Raw genomic sequence first — 26,086 nt, forward strand, 5'->3', positions numbered from 1 at the left:
TATATAATGAAAATACTATATAGATATACATATATAAGTATATATGTACAATATTTACATATGTATATAAGTTATATATACAATATTTACTTATATGTATACTTATAATATTTTTGTTCTTAAAAAGATTTTAGAAATTAAAGGAAATATCTTCCTTTCTATGATTTTTTTCAAGGATGTTGGTTTTGAGGTATTTATTTTGTTTTTATTTTTATTTTTTGTTTGCTTGCTTTATTAAAGCAGACTTTTACACTTTTCTAAACCACTTTAAAAGGAATATTAAAATAGATCCTGATAGTAAATTGCATGTAAATTGCCAATATATATTATCGGATGCTGATTTTAGGTTGCCATCTTAGCTTATGCTGCATAACAACTTTTTGGAGACCAGATAGGGTCAGACTAAAAGAAAATTGAAAGAAAATAATCCTCAATCTGTAGCCTCCTTTGCTCTGGTGAAAAATTATATTCAAACTAAATGGATATGGTTTTATTTATTTTCTTTTTACTGCATTTTTATCATGTTTTCATCATTTCTTCACACAGTATTGGAAAACTTATCGAGCACTAAAAACCTAAACTAATTGGACTGTATCCATCTTCTTTCTTATTTTCTTCTATGAGGTTAACTTCTATGAGGTTAACTGTGTTGACATGATACATTATGCTGGAGGAATAAATTGTCATAAGCTCCATTCCATTATTTTTCCATTAATTATTTCCTTGAAATCTGCTGTTTATTTATAAATGCAAATTAGAAAGTTAACCATATACGAAAACTTTTTTTCATAGCATCTATGTAGATCAGTATTTTAACAATAAACTGTTTGGATACTCTTGTTCCCCCCACTTCACCCCTGCCCCCTTATTTTGGCCTTATGAATGGATTGAAACCTTCAGACATTTCTCCATATTTACTTGAAGATCATTCAGTTAATTGGGAAAATATTTTCTAAAAGTTGCTCTTTTTTTCAGAGAATTATTATATTTGTATGTGCCTGTACATACAGAAATGGGAACCATAGTGTAAAAAAATTATGTACTAAACAGTAAAAAGACATTCATTGGCACAAGAAGGAGTAAATCCACTTTTTCATTAACCCTTAACAATCAAAGCAATATTTAAAAAAAGCTTCATTTAAGGTAAGTTAATCCTTTGATCTACTATAAGTAAATGAGATGTAGCCAATATATTAATTCATATTACTAATAAATTCAACTAGACTCAGAAATGCCAGTTATTTAAAAGCCTGCATACTTAAATATACTCAAGAGAGGTGTTTCACTTAAATCATTATAGTTAAGGTATGAGGTTTCCTATTCACTTAGTTTCTGTCTCCAATTCCAAATTGCTGATTGAACTCTGCCCTCCTACATTCCAGGTAGTCACAATTCAATCTCTTTGCCACTCTTTCAGCTGAGATTTTTAAAGTAAACTTAAATTTGGTATTGAATGCATACTATAAAGATTTTAAAGTTATAAAATTTAGATCTCTAAACAGATACCAGGCATCTTAACCTAGGGATATAGGGCATGCAAGAGCAGGTAAGTTACCGAGATTTGAATTGTTCATAGCCGAAAGCCCAACCCTCATGCATTCTCCTTCAACTGATCTCTTCCTCCCTCAGGAAATCAGGGATTGAATAGGGGAAATATATTTTCTAAAGTATGAGTCTTTATAGGCATAGAATTTTAAAATTCAAGACAAAGGCAGACCAAAAAAAAAAAAAAAAAAAAGAGGAAACATTGCATAAAATCAGCCACTTTTTACAGAAGAGATGTTAATCACCAGGAAGGATATTCTGGGGATTCTACCAATTCTGCCAAAATCAGAAGAAGATTGCTTTAGCTTTAGTCCTTTAGGGTTAAAACAGTACATTAAGAGTTTTTTTAATTGGATGATGTGAACTGATGCTACGCCTGTCTCATCATGAAGTGGTTTGATCAGAGCATGTCTCTGTAGGTCTCAGAAGCAGGAGAGACTGCAGGCTTGCTGGGTCATGTAACTGGCATAATAGTGGACTTTACTAAAGAGTGAGTCACTTCATGAGGATTTTGTGGGAGGTGGCGGCCTCTTGAGAATCTGAGGCTTCAGTTTAGAAGAGAAGAGTGAATCATGTCATCAGTGGACAAAATAGAGTGCATGTTTGCCCAATAAAGAATCAGCCCATCAGAGTTCCACCTAGGAGAAGAACTATCACTCAACACACCCTCCAAATGCAGTCAATACAATGTTTATTGGCAGGAAGTGCGAGAAGGAAACATTCAGCCTTCTTACACAGATGTGGTATCTCTTAGAGCCTTAAAAGTGCCAAAATGGCATCTCTTGCTTTAAGGAAATCGGCAAAGGGGTGAGAAGACCTCTCAGAATTCTACAATCTTTTTTGAGAGGCTTGAGTGTCAAGGGGTCTTCAGTTTCCAAAATGGTTGTATTTTCATTTTGTAACAATGCAGTAGCCTAGGGCCTAAGACCAAGAATTTCAGGACGATCATTAGAAATAATTCCCAGCTCTTATCTCTCTTTTCTTAGCATCAAGAGAAAGAAATCATGAATACCATTGTTGGGAGGGCATTCCTATTTAGAGTAATGCCTACCAACATTTAAATAATGACTAAAATTAACTTTCAAAAGGCATGCCAAAATATGAAAAGTTTTAGAGACTAGAGGTGTAGAAGTAAGTTAAAGGGAAGAATCAACAGGATTTGGGGATTTCCTGGCATTTGGTGAAAACTCCTGCTGTTTTTTTTTTTTTTTGTGCTAAAAAGTTCTAAGCCCACTAGCCACCAGTGCCTGGCTTTTCCCCACTGCTTCATTTTGGTAGGTTACTAGGCAGATTTTCCTCAGGTCCAGGTCACAGAGCTCAGAGCACAGAGCACACAGTAAAAACCAAATCATTTCTTCTTGTTCCTGGCTCCTGACTCCTCTGTCTCATGTTTTCTCTGGAGACCAGTGGGTTTCTGAATAGTCAAGCACCTTCTTGGCACAGTGAGTATTTGTGGAGTTCAAATACTGCCTGCCCCTCCCCTCAACATACACACATGGGGCAAGTGTCAGCCTGAGGCTAGTCTATTAGGAAGAATACTTACTAAAATTTGAAGTAGTTCTTTTGCAGAATGTTAAATGTTCTTTACAGTGATGACATACATCAGAGATATATACTGAATGAAGATGTTGATTGGTTTTTATGTTAAACAACTAACCATAATTAACTCTTGATTTTCTGTATGACAGACTGTCTATGATAGAGCTACAGGTCTTTGGGGCAATCCCAGGAATCCTAACCAAAGAGACATGCCTGAGGTCACCTTGGTAGTGAGCTGTTTTATACTTCTCTCTGTTTTTGATGACTCAGACATTTCCTACTTCTCTCCCTAAGTAAGGGAAGAGTATCCTTTAACATCCTAAAGTAATTGACAACACAGACTTTGGAGCTGGCCTCCTTGTTTGATTTCCAGCTCAGCCACTTACTAGCCATGTGATCTTGGGAAATAACCTCTATTCCCTCCTTTCCTTCTCTGCAACATGTGGATTATCTACTTCATGAAGTTGCAAGGACAAAATGAATCTGTATGTATATGCCCATTTGCTCTTGGGTATATATCTCCTAAAATAAGGTCTGACCCATTTTTATGTTCTCTATAAGTGATAACTATTATCACTGAGAAACTGAATTATTGAATTAGTGTTGGAGCTCTGTATGTGAACAAGGGATATTCCTCACCCTCTAAGACAGTGTTTCTGAACTCTCCTGTGCATAGAAATCTCCAGAAGAGCCTTAAAAAAATACTGATAGCTGGGTCTTACCCCCAGAGATTTGGACTTAATAGCTTGAGGTGTGGCTTCAACATTGAGAGCTTTAGAGCCATCTAGGTGATAATAATATGAGACCACTGCACTAGGTCAGGAAAAAATGGTTTGACTTCACTATTATGATTGGAGGCTCTAGATATAAAAGAGAAAGACACAGAAAGTAACCGGCTTGAGCCACAGATTTTTAGTAGACTACCTGATACTTCTCATGTCTTATCTTGGGCAGCAACAGAACTGACACTCCATTCCTCTTGAAATTCTTTTGTTCTTGTACCTTCCTCAAAGACATGCTCTAGTTTTCTTGCTGTTTCTCAGGCTGCATCACCTCTGCAGGAGCAGTTAACACCTCACTGTTTCCATTTGGCTTCACTGTATCCGTCTACCACACTATGGCCATAGGGATTAGAACCTTACATAGTGCCCTGAGGCTTTCCGAGCAACACTGAAAGGGTTTGACTTAGCAGCCAGAGCTGATCATGACTTCACATCTCCAGCTCAGCTTCCCAGCCATTCTATTCTCCATTGAAGATATCAAAGCATGAAATGAATTATGTCGTTTGCTTTCTGTCTCTGGCCTCTCCATTGCATTGTTTCTTTTGCCTAGAATGGCTTCCCACAGTTTCCCTCTTCACTGGAAACTCCTGTGTGTTTTTCACAATTCAGGACAAGTGTCAATTCTCCTGTAAAGGTTTCTCTTAGCATTGTGCCTTCTGCCCTCTCTCCAATCTGAACAACAAAATCCTTACTTGTAATTTTCAGTTGAATTGGTTGGTATATTCATATTTCTCTGTCACCAGATTGGTTTTATTCAAAATTTTCTTTACTTGGAATCAGCTGAAGGTCTTCTAGAGAAGGAAAATCTCTGGGTGGTGAGACCCTGGAATTTGTTCTTTAAAATAATCCTCTCAATGATTCTTATTCATACTAAAAGTAAAGACACATTGAGTTCAGTTGTCTCTGATGTGTGGTCCTTGGATCAGCAACATCAGTTTCACACGGGAACTTGCTAGAAATGCAAACCTACTGCAGAATCACACTCTTGGTTGGAGCCCAGGGATATGTGTAAAATAAACTTTCAAGGCCATTCTGATGATCGCTAAAGGTTGAGAACTATCATTCCATCTTATATGCTCCTTTCACACAAATATTTGACAAAAGATCTGGCTTTATAAACTTTTTTTTAAAGAAAACTAGAACTGGGATTAGGGATAATATTTGGGTAGAAAAAAACAAAAACAATGTCATAGAAATCATAAAATCTGATAGAGTAAGATTGACAAAACCTTGTCATGTCCAAAGAACATTTGTTTGGAAAAGATATCAAGTTAAGAGTTTTATTTTCTCACTTTCTGTTGATATGAATAATGCTAAAGTGAACATACCTGTACCAACATTTTTTGTGAACTGGTGTTTTCATTTATTTCTGAGAAAATATGTGGAAGTGGAATTGCCTGGAAATGGAAGTTGATCATTGGAGGGTTTTTTTTTTTTTCTCCCTTCAAAGGGATCACCCTGTTTTAAAAATGGCATCCCTTTCACTCAATTTTATTAAAAGTTAAACGAATCTAAAGACTTTATCACCCTTATCAAGATACAGTCCAAACTTGTGGAATGTTAGTTTCACAGACTTCAGCACATTGGTACCCTGGTTCACTCTTCTTGTCTGCTATGCCCCCATGCTTCCGATTATCAAAGAGAATATTTGTTCAATGTGAAAATATCATTGATGCTATTTGAGTACCCATCTCTCTGGTCAAGAAAAATGTTTTCTTGCATTGTGAGTATCTAGGTTATTTATTGTCATCTACCCTTGAGGGGATGGGAGAAATAACAGCGGTTACCAGCTATGGATGAATTGAAGAGAGATTATTTCAAAGCAACTGATACATTTTTAAAGTATGTACATGGTACAGAGATGATCAGTTTGTGGCCACAGATCCAACTTATATGTCTAATCATTAAATTTAATATTAACTCACACATCTCCTTACTTATTTCCTCAAGAAATAATTTTCCTTCAATTGCCTTTCACAATTTAATGCTGTAGATACTTGTGGCATGCCCTGCTAGTTGTCCATCTGTCCTTTTCTCCTTTCTTAACTAAGATAAGTAACAATTTGCTCAATTACCAAACCTCTGTTTTCCAGAATTCCATATAGGTAGTGGTGGCCATGTTATGAAGCCTAAAAAAATGAGATATAAGGGGAAGTCTAATGATTGGGACTTCTGGAATTGCTGGTGTTTTCCTGGTAAAATGGAGTAGCCACAAATATAACCTATCTTTTGTCATACTCCATTTCTGCTTAGGTAGGAGATTCAGGTGGCACCCAATTGTACAATAATAATATTATGAATATAAAGACAAAAAGAAAAAAAAAATAGACACTGAGGATAGTGTGGCACAAAGGTAGAAAGAGCCTTGGTCCCTGATCACTGTATGAAGCCCCTGCACCATCTGAAGACTGCTTCTTCATAATTAGAATATATTACACTACTAATTGTTACAACTAATTCTGCCCAGGCCTAAAAAACGCAACCCAATTTATTCTACCTTCTGTGATGGTTAAATTCATGTGTTAACTTGTCCATATGATGGTGTTCCATTATTTGGTCAAGCAAGCCCTGGCCTGATTGTTACTGTGAGGACATTTTGTGGATTTAAAGCATTAGTCAGTTGATTGCATTTATGGCTTATTACATCTACAATTGACAAGGAGATTGTCTTCAACAATGAGAGAAGTCTCATCCAATCAATTGAAGGCCTTAAAGGGAGAACTGATGATTTCAGCAGTCAGAAAGAATTCCAATCTGTACTCAGCCAGTCAGCTTCTCTTGGGGAATTCATTAAAACCTTCTTTGAAATTCCCAACTTTTAGCCTGCCCTGTATAATTTGGATTCACTAATCCCCATGGTCACATAATCCAATTCTTATAATGAATCTCTGAATATTTACACACATACCACACACACAACACATACATAAATCCTGTCAGTTCTGTTTCTCTGCTGAACCCTGACAAATTGACAAATACACTTTCTTCTCTGCAGTATCACATAGGACTTTTCAGAGATTAAATTTGTCTGTGCTTTTTCTATCGTTGGTCACCAATTTCCACATTTGTAATCATTGGCTGTTCCTAGATCATAGTCCATCCAAAGACTCCTTTGCTCAGTTTCTCCAACTTCTCCCCCAAATACTAAGCATCTAATTCCTCAAAATTCCATTGTGATTTTTATTATTAAATAGTGTAACACTTGGGACCCGGATTCTAGATGAGCTGCACAGAAGATGAGCTGTGGTAATAAAACGGCATTGTACTGAGGCAACTTTTGAAAGGAGTTGCCATTTAACTCGTATTATTGATAAGGAGTGTTTCAGACCCTAAAGGTACATTGATGAAAACTTTGGCATTACCCAGGCAGACAATATTTGCTGACATTTATCCTCTTAAAGTTGCAAACAGTGACCAACACACAAGAAAGGGTATACAAGAAAAAAAGATACTAAAAAATATAAGATTAACAAAGTAAGATGGAAAAATCAAATAGAAATAGCAGCTAGATAATGTGTAAAATGGAATGAAATATCTCAGAGCAAGAAATATAAACAGAAAAGTGACTATTTACAATAAAAATATTATGCATATGTTGACTTTAAATAGACCATTTCCAAAAGAGACAAATTTCTAACATCTGGATTTTCTGATGTTTTCAGATTTTATTTATTTTTTTATTAAATTCATTTTTATTGAAATATATTCACATACCATACAATCATTGATGGTGTACAATCAACTGTTCACAGTACCATCATATAGTTATGCATTCATCAACCCAATCTATTTTTGAACATTTTCCTTACGACAGAATCAGGATAAGAATAAAAAATAAAAGTAAAAAAGAACACCCAAATCATCCCCCCCATCCCACCCCATTTTTCATTTAGCTTTTGTACCCATTTTTCTACTCATCCTTCCATACACTGGATAAAGGGAGTTCAATCCACAAGGTTTTCATAATCACACTGTCACCCCTTGTAAGCTACATTGTTATACAATCATCTTCAAGAGTCCAGGCTACTGGATTGTAGTTTCGTAGCTTCAGGTATTTACTTCTAGCTATTCCAATACATTAAAATCTAAAATGTGTTATCTATATAGTGCATAAGAATGTCCACCAGAGTGACCTCTCAGTTCCATTTGAAATCTCTCAGCCACTGAAACTTTATTTCATTTTATTTCACATCCCCCTTTTGGTCAAGAAGATGTTCTCAATCCCACGATGCCAGGTCCAGATTCATCCCCAGGAGTCATATCCTGCATTGCCAGGGAGATTTCCAACCCTGGGAGTCAGATCTCACATAGGGGGGAGGGCAGTGAGTTCACCCGCCGAGGTGGCTTAGCTAGAGAGAGAGAGGGCCACATCTGAGCAACAAAGAGGCACTCAGGGGGAGACTCTTAAGCACAATTATAAGCAGGTTTAGCCTCTCCTTTGTAGCAATGAGCTTCATAAGGGCTCAGCACATCAAACCGCCAGTCCTCAATGATTATGAGAACATCAGCAACAATCCAGGTGAGGAAGTCCAACACTCCGACTTTTCCCCCAGCTCCTCAGTGGGGGCCCCTGAATATATATTTTTATTCTCTGCCCACATTACTCTGGGATATGTTGCTATTTCACTCTAACCTATACAAACCTACCTTATTTTAAAAATATATCCTTGATAAATGTTACTATAGATTTTCACTTAGCCAACTAATATACTTATTTAGCACCCTGTTGCTAATTTTAAATGTAAGGGCTGAAAATACTCCATGGAATCCATCCTCAACGTGGTTATGGGTTACCTGAACTCCAGCATTCTGAAGTCGGGTGACATACATGAGCCCATCATCTCTTACAACGTCATACTGACAGGTGATGATATAGGTCAGGGGTAAACCACGCAAGTTGTTGTCATCATCCAGCAGGGGTGCAGCTCTCACATCTAGGAATCCTGGATATTTTTTAGCCATCTCAGAACTACCATAAATTGGATTCTTATAAACATGTCCTTTCTTATATCTCTCAGGGAGCAAGGAGCTCCAATTAACAAACTTGAATAGATGACTTGATTCCACAGGTACATGTTGGTTGGAATGCATGGATTTTTCAAGGGATCTGTCTGTAGTAAAATATTCACTCCAGAACCTGACTGTGAGTGATTTAGACAGCACTGGATAATGTGAATTTTCTTGATATGATGGTGAATCTAAAACAAGAGGCTGAAGGGCAGGATAAATTAAAGACTGAATCTTGAGTTTGGTCTTGACATCTGGGTCATGTAAGAGCTGAAAAATAATTAACAACTTTCACAAATCACTTTCATTTTAAAACAATAACATAACTGTAACAAGATAATCTATATATAAATTCATAATTTCAAAATAATCTAGTAGCAGAAATAAACAAATTTTCAAATATTCAAAATGGGCTTCTAGAACTAGATGCTCCTTAATTAGAGGATGCTTTAAATTTAAGGAAAATGGTCTTTCCTATTCTTCTCTTGGATACTTCCAAGGAATCTAGTCAATAATCAGAAAATCGTGGTCTTACCCTCTCTACCAAGGATGATAACTAGAAGTCCATAAATTTGACCTTTCTCTTTTCTCCTCTCTTTGGTTCATATAAAATTTTGTTGAAATATCCTAGTATACCAATAGGATTTGCCATGGAAAGAAAGAATCACTTAATAGGAATTTCTGACTTGACTCTGATGCTAAAGTGACATATTACTTTCAGTGATATGGACAGGTTCTCTGTGTAAAACTTTCTTTTAGCATCACCCTTATGTGTATCAGACCTAATGTGCTAATATTTATAAAGATTGGTGGTCTGCAAAGAGGGTTGCAAAAATACCTGAGTGGGCAAAAATAATGATCCATAAGTTGGAAAGAAACATCAGAAAATGTTTTAATTTTTGAAAACATATACAGTACTTTAAAATGCAATTTCATATGTTTCAAAGTACATAATATACCATAAAAGATGTATTTAACTTTCACATAAAAATAGGTATATTATTGAATGTACCCGCAAATATTTTACATATAGTCGTGTTTCTCCACATATTCAACTTTAGCAGTCAAAATAGACCATTTTGGACATTTTGGAGGTTACTTTTAAAGATCATAAAAAGTTACCAGGTATTTTTAGGTAAAATTAACTCATCTGACCCTCACAACAACTTTGTAAAGTTGAAAGGGTTCATTTGCCTCTTACATGAGAAAATTGATGCTTACATGATTAGGTGTCCTGGCCAATATCACATCTAGAAATTACTTCATTTCAAGAGAATCTAAGTCTCCCAATGTTCAATCTAGTGCTCTTTCTGCTACATCATAAAATTTGTAGCAATCATCAGAAATCCACTTCTGGAAAGATTAAAATGCATGTTCTATACTATGACTGCAACAAAACCCAACAATAACATTCGTTCCTTTTTTTGGATATTGCCCAAAAGACTCTAGAGGCCAAAGTATTTTTTAGTGTGAAAAAAATGTATAAATAGATATAACTAACAAAACAAATCACTGCTAAAAAATTGCTTTAAATCCATGGTGTATAATTACACTCAACTAATAAAATCCAAACTTATGCACCTGTGGTTATGGGTCAGGGTAGCTTGACACTGGCTCCCACTACCACATGGGTAAACAGTTTCTAGAGTTTAGCAATAAGTAGCAGTTTGTTTCTCTGTTCCTAAAACATAAAACCCACATTACATATAATCTGAGAAGAAAAGGGCTTTGTTATTATTCTAGTACTACCAATATTAAAGTATTAGATAAAAGTAACTGATTTTACATGTGCAAAAAGAGAAAACCTTTGAACACCTCTTATTTCTTCCTCCTAGTAAACCTTGCAAGTAACAAAGAAATCTTTGAATGTATTGATAATTTTCTTAAATTAGTATGATTATTCTAGTAATAGAAGAATTCATAGGAAGTTCAGATGCTCCATTGAAGATTATTGAATCTATCTATCACCCTCTATTAGAATGATAAGGTTATTGTCTGAACTCATATATTGTCATTCAGTTGATTAGTATAGAATTTAACTGATACATAAATAATTTTAAACCAATGATCTATATTGAGAACTATCATTTCATTAAGAAAAAATATATATAAACTATGACAGAATAAGGTCATTTTAATAGTTAAACATTTCTTTTAATATTCTCTTTAATATTTACAAAAATAGTCACTCTACTTATATTTGCATTTATATATTAATAATTTGCATTTATATATTAATATATGTATTAAATGGTTTTAAGGAGAATTTAAAAAAAAAAACATAAATGACAAGCATCATACCTGTTGCGTAACTGCTGCGGCTAAATTTCCCCCAGCACTATCTCCAGAAACACATATTCTCTCAGGATTCACTCTATATTTTGAAAGAACTTTTTGGCGTAAGAACCACCTTAAGGCATTATATACATCTTCAAATTGAGCTGGGAAATGATACTTAGGTGCTAATCTGTAACTGTGGAGGGAAAACATGTTTTCTATGTCATTTACTTTGTTTGTAACTTTTCTAAAGCACAATATGCCTACTGGAAGTGCACACATCACAAGTGTACAACTGTATGAATTACCAAACTGAACACAGGCATATAACCAGCACCTAGATTATCAAACAGCATTATCAGTACCCTAGAAACCTCCTTCATCCTCCCATCTAGTTGCTTTCCCCAATCCAAGAAGCATCCACCAATGACTTATAACCCCACAGATGAATTTGAATGTTTTTATCCTTTATATAAATAGAATCATAGAGCATGTGCTCCTTTGTGTCTGTCTTTGTTTCCTCAACATTATCTTTTTTGAGACTCATCCACATTTCTATGTGTAGCTATTATTTCTATGTAGTATTCCATTGTGTCACTACACCACAATTCTTCTATCCATTAAAATGTTGATGTTTGTAGTCTTGGGCTTTCACAAACAGGGCTGCTAAGGATATTCTCATGCGTGCTTTTTTTGGTGAGCATATGCATGTTGTCTTCATAGATTTGTCTATTCTGGATGTTTCACATAAATGGAATCATACAATATGTAGTCTTTTGCGATTGACTTCTTTCACTCAGCACAGCATTTCTAACGTTTATTCATATGTAGCATTCATTTTTATTGACAAATAATATTCAATTTCATGGGTATACCATATTTTATTTATCCATTCATTAGCTGATGGACATCTTGGTTGTTACTGCTTTTTAAGTATTATGAAAATGCTATTACGAACAATTGTGTGCAAGTTTTTTATATGGACATATGCTTTTATTTCTCTTGGCTATTATTCTAGTTTGCCAATGCTGCTGGAATGCAAAACACCAGAAATGGATTGGCTTTTATAAAAGGGGGTTTATTTGGTTACAGAGTTACAGTCTTAAGGCCATAAAGTGTCCAAGGTAACACATCAGTAATCGGGTACCTTCACTGGAGGATGGCCAATGCTGTCCAGAAAACCTCTGTTGGCTGGGAAGGCACATGGCTGGCATCTGCTCCAAGTTCTGGTTTCAAAATGGCTTTCTCCCAGGATGTTCCTCTCTAGACTTCAGCTTCTCTCCAAAATGTCACTCTCAGTTGCTCTTGGGGCATTTGTCCTCTCTTAGCTTCTCCAGAGCAAAAGTCTGCTTTCAACGGCTGTCTTCAAACTGTCTCTCACCTGCAGTTACTCTCTCAGCTCCTGTGCTTTCTTCAAAGTGTCCCTCTCAGCTGTAGCTCCTCTTCAAAATATCACTCTCAGCTGCACTGAGTTCCTTCTGTTTGTCAGCTCATTTATATGGCTCCAGTGATTTAATTTAAAGAGGTAACACCTCCATGGAAATTATTCCGAGTCATCACCCACAGTTGGGTGGGTTGCATCTTCATGGAAACACTCAAAGAGTTACAATCTAATCAACACTGATACTACTGTTCACACAAGATTACATCAAAGATAATGGCATTTGAGGGGACATAATACATTCAAACTGGCACAGATATATACCTTGGAGTTGAATTGCTGGGTTACTTAGTAACTTTATGTTTAAACTTTTGAGGATGTGCCAAACTGTTTTTAAAGTGATTGCAACATTTTATATTCCCACCAGCAGTATGGAGTGTTCTGATCATTCTGTGTCCTTACCAACACTTGTGATTATCTGCTTTTTTGCATTATAGATATCTTAGTTGGTGTGAAGCAATATCTCGTGGTTTTGAGTTGCATTTTCTGAATGATTAATGATGTACATCTTTTCATGTACTTTTTGTCCATTTTAACTTTAATATAGTCAAAATTATCCATATTATTACGTAGTTCAATAATTTATCTTTGATATAAATAAATAAAAGTATATTCACAGGTGTTCTAGTTTGCTAATGCTGCAGAATGCAAAACACCAGAGATGGATAGGCTTTTATAAAAAGGGGGTTTATTTCACTACACAGTTACAGTCTTAAGGCCACAAAGTGTCCAAGGTAACACCTCAGCAATCGGGTACCTTCACCAGAGGATGGCCAATGGCGTCCGGAAAACCTCTGCTAGCTAGGAAGGCAGCTGGTGTCTGCACCAAAGCTCCGGCCTCAAAACGGCTTTCTCCCAGGACGTTCCTCTCTAGCAAGCTTGCTCCTCTTCAAAACATCACTCCCAGCTGCACTCCGTTCCCTCTCTTTGAGTCAGCTCATTTATATAGCTCCACTGATCAAGGCCCACCCTGAATGGGCGGGGCCACGCCTCCATGGGAACATCTCATTAGAATCATCTCCTACAGCTGGGTGGGGCACATTCCAAACAAATCCAACCAGCACCAAAAACTTCTGCCCCACAAGACTACAAAGATAATGGCATTTGGGGGACACAATACACTCAAACTGGCACATTCCACCCCCTGGACCCCAAAATGACATTATCTTTCCATATACAAAATACATTCATCCCATAACAATATCACAGGAACAAATTATTTCAGTAAAAATAGTTAAGCACAAAATCCCATCAAAATCAATTTAGGCGTGGTCAGTCCCAAGGCACAATCTTTCTTTAGCTGTGGATCTGTGATCTTAGAACAAGTCATGTGCTCCCAATATACAGAGGAGAGACATTCATAGGATAAACATTTCCATTGCCATAAGGAGAAACAGTAAGGAAAACAGGGTTAACAGGAGCAAAACAGTTCCTAAAACCCGCAGGACAAACGCCATTAGATTTCAAAGTCTGAGAGTCATTTACAGAACAATGTTGCATCCTTGGGGCTTGAGAGAGGGGGAGTCTAAAGCTTCCTAAGTGCCTTTGTGGCAGCCCTTTTCTCTCCAAATGCTTGGGTGAGTGCTCCAACATATCCACACATTGGAGAGACCACCTTCTTGGCCCCACCCTCCTCAAACATTGGGGCAACTCCCGGATTCCCTTCCATCTCCAGAACACACGCTCAACCCCTTCAGAACAGTGTGGTGGCAGCCAGGCTCTCCCCAAGTCCCTGGGAATGAGCTCTGCTGTCTTTGAGACCTCAGATGGCAAAACTCTTCCAGAGCATCGAGGCGGAAAGCCCGCCCTCGACCTCCAGGGCAAACTCACCCTTTCCATGCATGTGGGCTGCTCCGCTCTCCCAGCCCGCGACCTCTTGACTCCAGACCTCAACCTCCATGGCTCTGTCTTTCAAGAAATTTTTCCTTTAATTTTTTTCTTGTCTGTCTCCTCCAGTCCAGACCGGCAATGGCTCTGTCCATAAAGATCTCGCAAAAATTCTGTTGGCTTTGCATGAAGCACACAGGGGTCAAAGCCATCAGACAATAGGACTTTCCACAAATCCTTTCTGGATAATTCCATCTCCAGTCTTGGCTGGTAGTGAGATGGTGGCTGGGTTCCATGTTTGGTTACATCCTCATGTTGGGCTGCAGCTTCTGGGATTCCACCCCCTGGAAGCCTGGAATTTTCCAAGCCATCAGCTTCTGTTTTCTTTGAACCCAAGAGTTCAGTTCTAAGTTTATCTCTCTCCGCTCACATTTTACTATAAGCTGCAAGGAGAAGCCAGGGTATATCCTCCACATGTAGTCTGGGATATCTCCTCAGCTAAGCATTCCAGGTTGTTGCTTTCAAATTCTTCCTTCCATCCAACACCAGGCCTCAATTTTGCCAAATTCTCTGCCACTTTAAAACAAGGATCGCCTTTCTTCCAATTCACAACAACACATTCATCGTTTCTGTTCAAGGCCTCGTCAGAAGTATCTTTAGAGTCCATATTTCCACAGTCTCTTCAAAGCAGTTTAGGCCTTTTCTATCAAGCTCCTCGCAATTCTTCCAGAATCTTCCTCTTATCCATTTAAAAAGCCATTCCAACATGTTTGGTATTTGCAAACTCAGCCGCAAAAGCACCCCACTTCTCTGGTACCAAAATCTGTTCTAGTTTGCTAATGCTGCAGAATGCAAAACACCAGAGATGGATTGGCTTTTATAGAACAGGGGTTTATTTCGCTACACAGTTACAGTCTTAAGGCCACAAAGTGTCCAAGGCAACACATCAGCAACCAGGCACCTTCACCAGAGGATGGCCAATGGCGTCCGGAAAACCTCTGTTAGCTGGGAAGGCAGCTGGCGTCTGCTCCAAAGCTCCGGCCTCAAAACGGCTTTCTCCCAGGACGTTCCTCTCTAGCAAGCTTGCTCCTCTTCAAAACATCACTTCCAGCTGCACTCAGTTTCCTCTCTGAGTCAGCTCATTTATATAGCTCCACTGATCAAGGCCCACCCTGAATGGGCAGGGCCACGCCTCCATGGGAACATCCCATCAGAATCATCTCCCACAGCTGGGTGGGGCACATTCCAAGCAAATCCAACCAGCACCAAAAACTTCTGCCCCACAAGACTACAAAGATAATGGCATTTGGGGGACACAGTACACTCAAACTGGCACAACAGGCAAGGCATGTACTTGTGTGCTGGTTTGGGTATATTATATCCCCCAAAAAGAGCCATGATCTTTTAATCCTATCTTCTTGGGTGGAAACTTTTGATTGAGTGTTTCCATGGAGATGTGACTCAATCAACTATGGGTGGGAACTTTGATTTAATTATTTCCATAGAGGTGTGTGCCCTGCCCATTCAGGGTGGGTCTTAATTACATCACTGGAGTCCTATAAGAGAACTCACAGACAGAAGGAGCTCAGAGCAGCTGAGCAACAGAAGCTAAGAGAGACAAGCTCAGAGATATTTTGGAGAAAGCTATTTTGAAACCAGAAACCAGGAACAAAGGACCAGCAGACACCAGCCATGTGCCTTCCCAGCTGACCGCAGTGTTCCAGACATCATCAGCCTTTCTTGTAAATTTGTAACCTAATAAATCCCCTTTATAAAAGCCAATCCATTTCTGGTATTTTGCATAATGGCAGCTCTAGCAAACTGGAAGAGTTTGCATAAAAATTTTGAAGTATATTTTATCATTTAAGTATGTGTGATTTATTAGTCATTTTCATGACTCAAACACAGATTTATGTCTTACAATGTCATTTGACTTGCTGTCCTCAAAAAAAATCATCTTTAAAAAGTAAAGTTGGAATGCAAAATAGCATAAGCATGGGTTTTCTGCTTACCCTTTTAAAATGTTATTCTCTCTCATTTCTACATTTATTATTGATCACTTACAATCAAATTTGAGCATGACTTTGTTACAACTTTATAATAATGATTTAACTTGACAAATGGTCATAACAATGTTATTTCTTAACTTTTCCTGCATTTTCTGAAGTTCAAGTTTAAGTATGTTCCTGCACCTCTGTTGATGCACCTGCCTAGCCATGCACCTCTGTTGTCATTAAGTGTTTTCAACACTCCCTAAGTGTCCTTTCCTAACACTAACCTAATTCACTATTTGAAACTAACATATTGGCTTTGTTTATTTGTTTAATTTGATAATAAATATTAATGTTTTAGACTTATCAGTTGAGAGACTTTAGGCTAATACCATTTCAGGAATGTTACCACTTAATCTTCACAACTCCTGAGGTAGGAATAATTTATGATGCACTTTTATAGATGATCCTCTGATTCCAGAACCCTCATTCTTAAAGACAATGCAAATTAAGGTTGGTGATGAAATCCAGTAAAAGTAATTACACCTATGAACCACACACTTTAAATTTATATGGAAAGAAACTCTTTAATTTCAGCTTTTCACTCCAAAACCACACACACACACACACACACACACACACACACACACACGCACACATGCACATACAGAGAGAGATTTTGTTCTCTGACTCCAATCACTGTAGGCCTAGTTTTTACTTTCTATTGCCTACTCAGTGTCATCAGGGAAACATTTATTTTTGGCATAGTCACATATCAGCCAAGAAAGCTGAAAGACACTTCGTATGTAAGGCATCAGATCTGAAAACAAAACAACAAAGTTCTTACTTGGTTGATATGACAACAGCATCAAGTCTGTCTGCCGTCCATCTTGATAGCAGGTCATAATTACTTAATGCTGAAATAGATGGAGGAAAAGCAGGATATTAACAAGAATGGACAAATGAAGAGATACATGTTTCCTTCACAGAAATTCTGCTGTACATGTATATTCTTGCAGTTCTCCACCTGTTCCACGTTAAAAATATGAAGGGCACAAATTTAACACTTATCCATGAAAAAACAAGCATCAGCAATTCAACGGAATTTGAGTTGCTCAGTGAACCTAATTGCCCTTTTTTTCCTTCTCTCTTTTGTTCTGCACATTTCATCATTTGCTCTTCTAAACCAGCCTCACTTTCTACAAGACTAACCTAACTATCTTACTGGAGGAAATATTGATTTGTCTCTTTGTTAGGAAATGGGGATACAAAGGTGAAAAGACATGTTCTTGACTTCACTGGTGTGTGGTCAGAATTGTGAGCCAAGGAGCTATAGAAGGAGCTGTGGGTGACAAAATAACCATGTAAGGCTGCATGAGAAAAATAGAAAAAACTTCAAAAATAAGTGGGATTTAATTATGCTTCCTTGATTTACAGAAAATATGAAGCAGGAACACTCTTATTTACTACTCTTATCTGCACTACCACTGTAAAAATATATTTAGCTGAAGCCAGTCTTTGCCTCTTTTTCCCTTGTCTAGGATGAAGTTTTGAAGCTCTTCTCATCCACCTCTGACCTTCCCATTAATATCCAATGCTCTGAATCTTCTTCCTTCCTATTTCCTTTGGGACATTGCTTTATTAGACAACATTCCCAGCCCATCTATTTCTCTAACATATTTCTATGTATTGCCTTCATATTCTTCAGACTACCAACTTGTCCATGTCTCTCTTACATAATAAAATAATATGTTTTTACTTTACTCTCTTTTCAAATTTGTCTTTTTTTTTTTTTTTTTTTTTGCTTATTCCTTTCACCACTAAGTCACTTTAATCATTCTTTCCATTACTTTACCTTTCACTGGGCTAGCTGAAACATGTCTCTATGGGAGAGTATTCCATTGAATGTGTCCTCGACAAGATCAATATTAAAAGTTCAACATTCAAGAGACATACTTCCAGCCTTAACTGACTTTGCAGCTATTTGCCATTCAGAACTTTTTATTATTGCCCCTTTCTTGAGACTCTCATCTTCTTTGGCTTCCTTTATTTTATTATCTGTTTAACTGATTCTTCTCAGTTTGCTGATAGCTTATTCTCCACTCAATTCTTATCTCTGTGTTCCCCAGGGATATGTCCTTACCCTCCCAGCCATTCAATCATCTTTCATCCCCCCCCCCCACCTAACTTCCCACATCATTTGGCATATTTTGCATAATCTCAAGCCTGTAACATTTCTTGTCTAGAATAATTTATTTTTCCTCTCTGGAGTAGAGTTCTAATCTTAAACCCTAATCCAATCTCCATAACCTCAGATGATCAATGTTATATTCATCTGATGGAAACAGTTGACTATCAAGGACTCTAGGAACAAAGAGGGTTTGGCTATTGTCTCAGAGTCACACAACTGAACACTTATCACAATCCTTCCACTTCTAAATAATTCCTATTTCTACTGTAATTCTATACTTCAAGAAATCTGCCATTCAGGTCTCCTTCCCTCTGTGTCCCACAGGAAAAAAGACAAAGAAATCTGCAACCTGCCCAATGATCTTGATTACCCTGATCTATTATTTGCTATACTTATCACTTTGTAACACACTGTATGATTGATTAATTGACTAGTAATTCCCTCTATTAGAATATAAGCTCCAAGAAGGCAGGGATTGAAGATGGTGGAGTAGGGAGCACCAGGACTCACTCCTCTTCCCAAATAGCTACTGAATAGGCAGAAACTATCTGAACAGAAGTTCTGGAGCTCTAGAGGCCAGGGGACTACTGTGCAGCATCCAGGCAAGAGTAGGAAGAAAAGACCAAGAAACTGCGGTAAAGAACTGTGAGAAACTTGCTCTGTGGCAGGGCTGGCCCCCCTCCCCCACACCCAAGGTGAGCTGCCTCAGGTCCGGTCTCTGCTGGCTGCTACAGAAAGAGAGGGACATGGACGCCCTCTTACCCAAGAACAGGGGTGGGGGGTGAGGGAGCATGAACAAAAAATTACAAGCCATATGAGAAACAGAAAGATATGGACCAATCAAAGGAACAAATTAAAACTTTGGAGGAGACACAGAATTTGGAACAGCTAATCAAAGATGTCCAAATAAATATCTTAAATCAATTCAAGGAGATGAAGGAAAATACTACTAAACAGATTAAGTATATTAAGAAGATGCTGGGTGAGTATAAAAAAGAATTTGAAAGTATGAAAAGAAACATAACAGGAATTATGGGAATGGAAGCTCAATAGAAGAGATTAAAAATATACTAGAGGCATGTGATAGTAAATTTGAACAGGCAGAAGAAAGAATCATTGAACTAGAGGATAGGACAATTGAAATCTTACAGCCAGAAGAAAAGATAGAGAAAAGAATAGAAAAAAAAATGGGTAGGATCTCAGGGATATAAGTGACAGCACAAAGTACACAAATATATACATCATGGGTGTCCTAGAATGAAAATAGAAGGGAAAAGGGGCAGAAAGAATATTTGATAAAATAATAGCTGAAAATTCCCCAATACCTATACCTATGAAGGATACACACACACACACACACACACACACACACACACATATCTCCAAGAGTGCAAAGTACTCCAAATAAGATCTACTCCATGACACATACTAATCAGAAGGCCAGATGCCAAAGATAAAGAGAGAATTCCGAAAGCAGCAAGAGAAAAGCAATTCATCACAAACAAGGGATCCTCAATAAGACTAAGTGCTGATTTCTCATAAGAAAACATGGAGGTGAGAAGACAGTGGTATGATATATTCAAGGAGCTAAAAAGAGAAAAACTGCAGCTAAGAATTCCTATCTGTAAAAAAATTTACTTCAAAAGGAGGGAAAGTTTAAAATATTCACAGATAAACAGAAACTGAGAGAGTTCATCAATAAGAGACATACCCTAAAGAAATATTAAAGGAAGTTCTGCATGTTGAAAGGAAAATATAGGAGTAGGAGGCTAGAAATGAAGATTTTCAGTAGGGGTAACTAAAAAGGTAAAAAGAGAGACAAAAATAAGATATGACAGATAAAAACCTAAGGTTAACATGGTTGAAGTAAGTACTGCCTATAAAGTAATATTAATGAATGTTAATGGATTAAACTCCCCAATGAAAACCCACATATGGGCAGAATGGATTTTAAAAGTATGGTCCATGTATATGCTGTCTACAAGAGGCTCACCTTAAATGCATGGGCACAAATAGATTGAAAGAGAAAGGCTGGAAAAAAGATATTCCACACAAACAGTAACCAAAAAAGAACTGGGGTGGCTATGCTGATGTAGGACAATATAGACTTTAAATGCAAAACTCTTACAAGAAACAAAGAAGGACACTATATATTAATGAAAGGGGAAAGCCACCAAAAAGAAATAAGAATCACAAACATTTATGCACTTAACCAGGGTGCTCCAAAGTACCTGAGGCAAACAATGGCAAAATGGAAGGGACAGATAGACATCTCTACAATAGTAGCTGGAGACTTTATATATCACCCTCATCAATAGAGGGAACATCTAGTGAGAGGATCAATGAAAAAATGGGGAACTTGAATAATATGATAAATGAACTAGACTTACACACATACACAGAACATTACACCCCCAAACAACAAAATGCACCTTCTTCTCAAGTGTTCATGGATCATATTCCAGGATAGACAACATGTTGGATCACAAAACAGATCTCAATAAATTTAAAAAGATTGAAAATATAGAAAGCTCTCTCTCTCTCTGATTATAATGAAATGAAACTAGAAATCAGTAATAGGAGGAGAACCAGAATATTCACAAATACATGGAGGCTAAACAACACACTCTTCAACTATCAATGGGGCAAAGAAGAAATTGCAAGAGAAATCATTAAATATCTTGAGACAATGAAAATGAGGACATGACATATCAAAACTTATGGGAGGTAGTGAAGGCAGTGCTGAAGGGAAATTTATAGCCCTAAAGGATACATTAAAAAAGAAGAAAGAGTTAAAATCAAAAAAATACCTAACTGCACATCTAGAGGAATCTGAAAAAGAACAGCAAACTAATCCCAAAGCAACCAGAAGGAAAGAAATAGTAAAGATTAGAGCAGAAATAAATGAAGTTGAAAATAAAAGAACAATAGAATCAACAAAACCAGAGGTTGATTCTTTGATGTGATCCGTGAAATTGACAAACCCTTGGCTAGATTGACAAATAGAGAAGATGCAAAAAAAATAAAATCAAAAATGAGAGAGGGGACATTATGACTGACCCCACAGAAATAAAAAGGATCAAAATACAATCCTAATTTGTTTATATGTCAACAGATTAGTTAACTTAGATGAAAAAGAAAATTTCTAGAAACACATGAACAACCTACACTGACTCTAGAAGAAACAGAAAACCTCAACAGGCCAATCATAAGTGAAGAGATTGAATCAGTCATCAAAATCCTCCCAACAAAGAAAAACCCAGGACCAGATGGCTTCACAGGTGAATTCTACCAATCATTCCAAGAAGAATTCCAAGAATTTCAAAAGGAATCAAACTTCCAAAAAATTGGAGAGGAAGAAACACTACCTAACTCATTCTACAAAATTAACATCACCCTACTAACCAAAGCCAAATAAAGATACTACAAGAAAAGAAAATTACAGACCAATGTCTCTAATGAATATAGGCACAAAAATCCTCAACAAAATACCTGCAAGTTGAATCCAATAGCACATTAAAAGAATTATACACCATGATCAAGTTGGTTTAATTCTAGGTATGCAAAGGTGGTTCAACACAAGAAAATCGATTAGTGTAATGCACCACATTAACAAATTGAAGGGGGAAAACCACATGATCATTTCGATGGATGCAGAGAAGGCATTTGACAAAATACAGCATCCTTTTTTGATAAAAATACTTTAAGAGATAGGAACAGAAGGAAACTTCCTCAACATGATAAGGGGCATATATAAAAAAACCCACAACTAGCATTGTATTCAATGGTGAAAAACTGAAAGCTTTCCCTCTAAGATCTGGAATAAGATGAGGATGTCCATTGTCACCACTGTTATTCAACATTGGGCTAGAAATTCTAACTACAGCAGTTAGGCAAGAAAAAGAAATTTTAAAAACTCCAAATTGGAAAACAAGCATAATTTCACTATTTGCAGACAACATGGTCCTATATATAGAAAGCCCTGAATAGTCAACATAAAGCTACTAGAGCTAATAAATGATTTCAGCAAAATGGAAGGATACAAGGTCAACACACCAAAATCAGTAGTGTACTTATATACTACTAATGAGCAATCTGAGGAGGAAACTGAGAAAAAAAATTCCACTTAAAAGAGCAACTGAAAGAATCAAATATCTATGAATAAATTTAACAAATGATGTAAAGGATCTCTATACAGAAAGTTACAAAACATTGCTAAAAGAAATCAAAGAAGATCTAAATAAATGGAAGGACATTCTGTGTTCATGGATTGGAAGACTAAATATTACTACGATGAAAATTCTACCCAAATTGACTTACATATTCAAAACAATCTCAATCAAAATTCCAACAGCCTAAATCACAGAATGGAAAAGCCAAGTATCAAATTTGTTTGTAAGGTAAGGGGCCCTGAATAGCCAACAACATTTTGAAAAAAAGAGTGAAGCTAAAACACTCACACTTCCTGACTTTAAAGCATATTAACAAAGCTCCAGTGGTCAAAACAGCATGGTACAGGCATAAAGATAGATATATTGACCAATGGAATCTAATTGAGAGTTCAGAAATAGACCCTTACATCTATGGCCAATTGATATTTGACAAGACTGCCAAGTCCACTCAACTGGGACAGAATAGTCTCTTCAACAAATGGTGCTGGGAGAACTGGATATCTATATACAAAGGAATGAAAGAGGACCTCTCTCACACACCTTATACAAAGATTAAATCAAAATGGATCAAAGATGTAAATACAAGTACCAGGACCATAAAATCCTAGAAGAAATTGTAGGAAGCATTTTCAAGATCTTGTGGTAGGCAATGGTTTTTTAGACTTTACACCCAAAGCACAAGCAACAAAAGAAAAGATAGACAAATGTTACCTCCTCAAAATCAGATACATTGGGGCTTCAAAGAACTTTGTCAAGAATATGGAAAGGCAGCCTACCTAATGGGACAAAATATTTGGAAATCACATTGTTAGATACCAGAAGAAGAAACTAACATGAAGAAGTTTCTGACCCAGGGGCCCCGCAGCTTATCTCACAGAAAACAGATGCCCCATGAACTAAAGAATGAAGGCTCTTCAAGGCTGTTCAAGGCTGTTCCAGCCACAGTGGTGCCTCAAAGGCGGGTAAGGCAAGGTCAGATATGTCCATAAGATGAACAACCAAAAAGGCCTGCTCTCCCTAGTGAGATAACACAGCTGCTTTCCTAAAAAGAATACTGTCTGAGAACCCTAGCAGCCAATCAGCCCAAAACTTGATAGGCACTTACCCAATCGAGGGACAGAACACCACAGCAAGCACCCTTCCCAAAGTGGGTTCCTTTTTTCATTAAAAAATGCTGCTCTCAGATAGAAAGCTGGAGCCATTATCTTTCTTGCTTTCTTTTCGCTGGCTCCCACCTGCTTTCTTCCTCTAATAAATCTTAAACTTTATACTTAAATTTGGACTTGCTGCGTTGTGTGGATTCCTGAACGACTCCGACCTAACACACATATCCAATAGGGGTTTAATATCCAGAACGTATAAAGAAATCCTACAATTCAACAATAAAAAGACAAATAATCCAATTGTAAAAATGAGCAAAAGACTTTGTATTTCCAAAGAGGAAATATAAACGACCAAAAAGCACATGCAAAGATGCTTAAAACATCACTAGCTATTAGGGAAATAACAAATCAAAACCACAATGAGATATTCTTTCTTTCTTTTCTTTTTTTTTTGCAACAATCTGAAGAGCACTTATTAAACAAAAATAGCTAAATCTCAGTAAGAGCCACACGTGTTGTGGTGTTTTAAGTTTCCTAATTCCCATTTCCCTCTCTCTAGCTCGATGGTAGCCTTGAAAACCAACAGTTTCACAGTCATAGCAGCTGTGAAAACCAGCAGCCTAGCAGCCACTTGAAGGGGAAGAACAGGTTTGTAGCACCCCCAGAGAATTGTTATGTTTGACCTGGCTGGAGCTCCCTGGAAAAGCTCCATTCTCAGGATTTATCTTTATCCAACCTGACTCAGAGCTCACTCCCAGACCTATCCTTAGGGAATTTATTAAAACCAATAGCAATTGTTTACCATGAGATATCATTTCATACCTACTTGTTTGGCCACCATTAAAAGAAAACTACAAATGTTGGAGAGTATGTGGAAATATAGGGACACCCCTTCACTGCTGGTAGGAATGTAAAATGGTGCAGCCACTGTGGAAGACAGTTTGGCAGTTCCTCAGGAAACTAAGTATAGAATTGCCATATGATCAGGAAATCCTGCTACCATACCCCGAAGAACTAAAAGCAGTGACTCAAACAGACATTTGCTCATTGATGTTCATAGCAGCATTATTCACAATTGCCAAAAGATGGAAACAACCCAAGTGTCCATCACTCAATGAATGGATAAACAATATGTGGCATAGACATATGATAGAATATTATTCAGCTGTACAAAGGAATGAAGTCCTGATGCATGTGACAACATGGATGAACCTTGAGGATATTATAGTATGTGAAATAAGCCAGAGACAGAAGGACAAATATTATATGATCTCACTGACATGAACTAATTATAATTAATAATCAAACTCATAGGATCAGAATATAGAATATAGGTTACCTAGAGATAGAATAGGGGTAGAAAATTGTGCAGAATTTCTATTTAGGTTTATTATAAAGGTTTGGAAATGGATAGTGGTGATGGTAGCACATTATTGTGAGTGTAATTAACGGAGCTGAATTATGTTTGTGCATGTGGTTGAAAGGGAAGCTCCGGGTCATGTGTATAACTAGAAGGAAAGTTAGAGGATAAAACATGGGACTGTATAGCACAGTGAACCCTGTTGTGGATGATGACTGTGGTTAATAGTAAAAATATAAGAATATTGTTTCATGAATTATAACAAATGTACATCACAATTGCAAGGTATTAATAATAGGGTGGTATATAGGAAAAAAAATGCACCTAATACAAACCATGGACTATAGTTTTAAACAGCAATATTTTAATATTCTTTCATCTATTGTAACAAAGGTGCCACATCAATGCAAAGTGTCAACAATAGTGGGGTATACAGGAATGCTGTATTTTTTGCATGACATTTATGTAAACCTACAACTTCTCTAATTAAAAGAAAAAAATAACAATAATTTTAAAAACCCAGCAGCATGCTAAGTGAAAGAAACTAGACACAGAGTAGTACATATGGCATGATTCCATATGTATAAAATGTAAATATAAACAAATCTATAGAGAAGGAATTAGATTTGTGGTTATGTAGGGCTGGGAAGGATAGAGGGATTGAGAAGTGACTGCTAAGATGTATAGAGTTTTCCTTTTAGGAGTAATGAAAATGTTATAAAATTGATTGTGGTGATGAATGCACAACTCTGTGAATTTACTAAAAGCCATTGATCGTACACTTTGGATGGATTGTATGGTGTGTGAATCTATCTTAATAAAATAGCTCTTAAAAAAGGATAAAGCAGGGA

The 26,086-nt window shown here is 36.9% G+C and overlaps 2 protein-coding genes across 4 annotated transcripts in view; both read right to left on the reverse strand.

Annotated features, from left to right (window-relative positions):
- Positions 1 to 26,086, reverse strand: part of SUCNR1 (succinate receptor 1) — a 116,418-nt gene that overhangs the window by 38,653 nt on the left and 51,679 nt on the right. The gene's annotated exons all lie outside the window — the stretch shown is intronic.
- Positions 8,408 to 26,086, reverse strand: part of LOC119539162 (arylacetamide deacetylase-like) — a 44,285-nt gene continuing 26,606 nt past the window's right edge. For all 3 annotated transcript variants that reach the window (XM_037842421.1, XM_037842413.1, XM_037842406.1), the window contains 3 exons: positions 17,257 to 17,326; positions 11,175 to 11,346; positions 8,408 to 9,143 (listed from right to left, as the gene is read on the reverse strand). In XM_037842421.1, the coding sequence (XP_037698349.1) occupies positions 8,547 to 9,143; positions 11,175 to 11,346; positions 17,257 to 17,326 (839 nt within the window). In that variant the 3' untranslated portion in view covers positions 8,408 to 8,546. The remainder of the gene's footprint in view (positions 9,144 to 11,174; positions 11,347 to 17,256; positions 17,327 to 26,086) is intronic.

The sequence above is a fragment of the Choloepus didactylus genome, chromosome 1, assembly GCF_015220235.1.
Source record: "Choloepus didactylus isolate mChoDid1 chromosome 1, mChoDid1.pri, whole genome shotgun sequence".
In the NCBI taxonomy this organism is placed as follows: domain Eukaryota; kingdom Metazoa; phylum Chordata; class Mammalia; order Pilosa; family Megalonychidae; genus Choloepus; species Choloepus didactylus.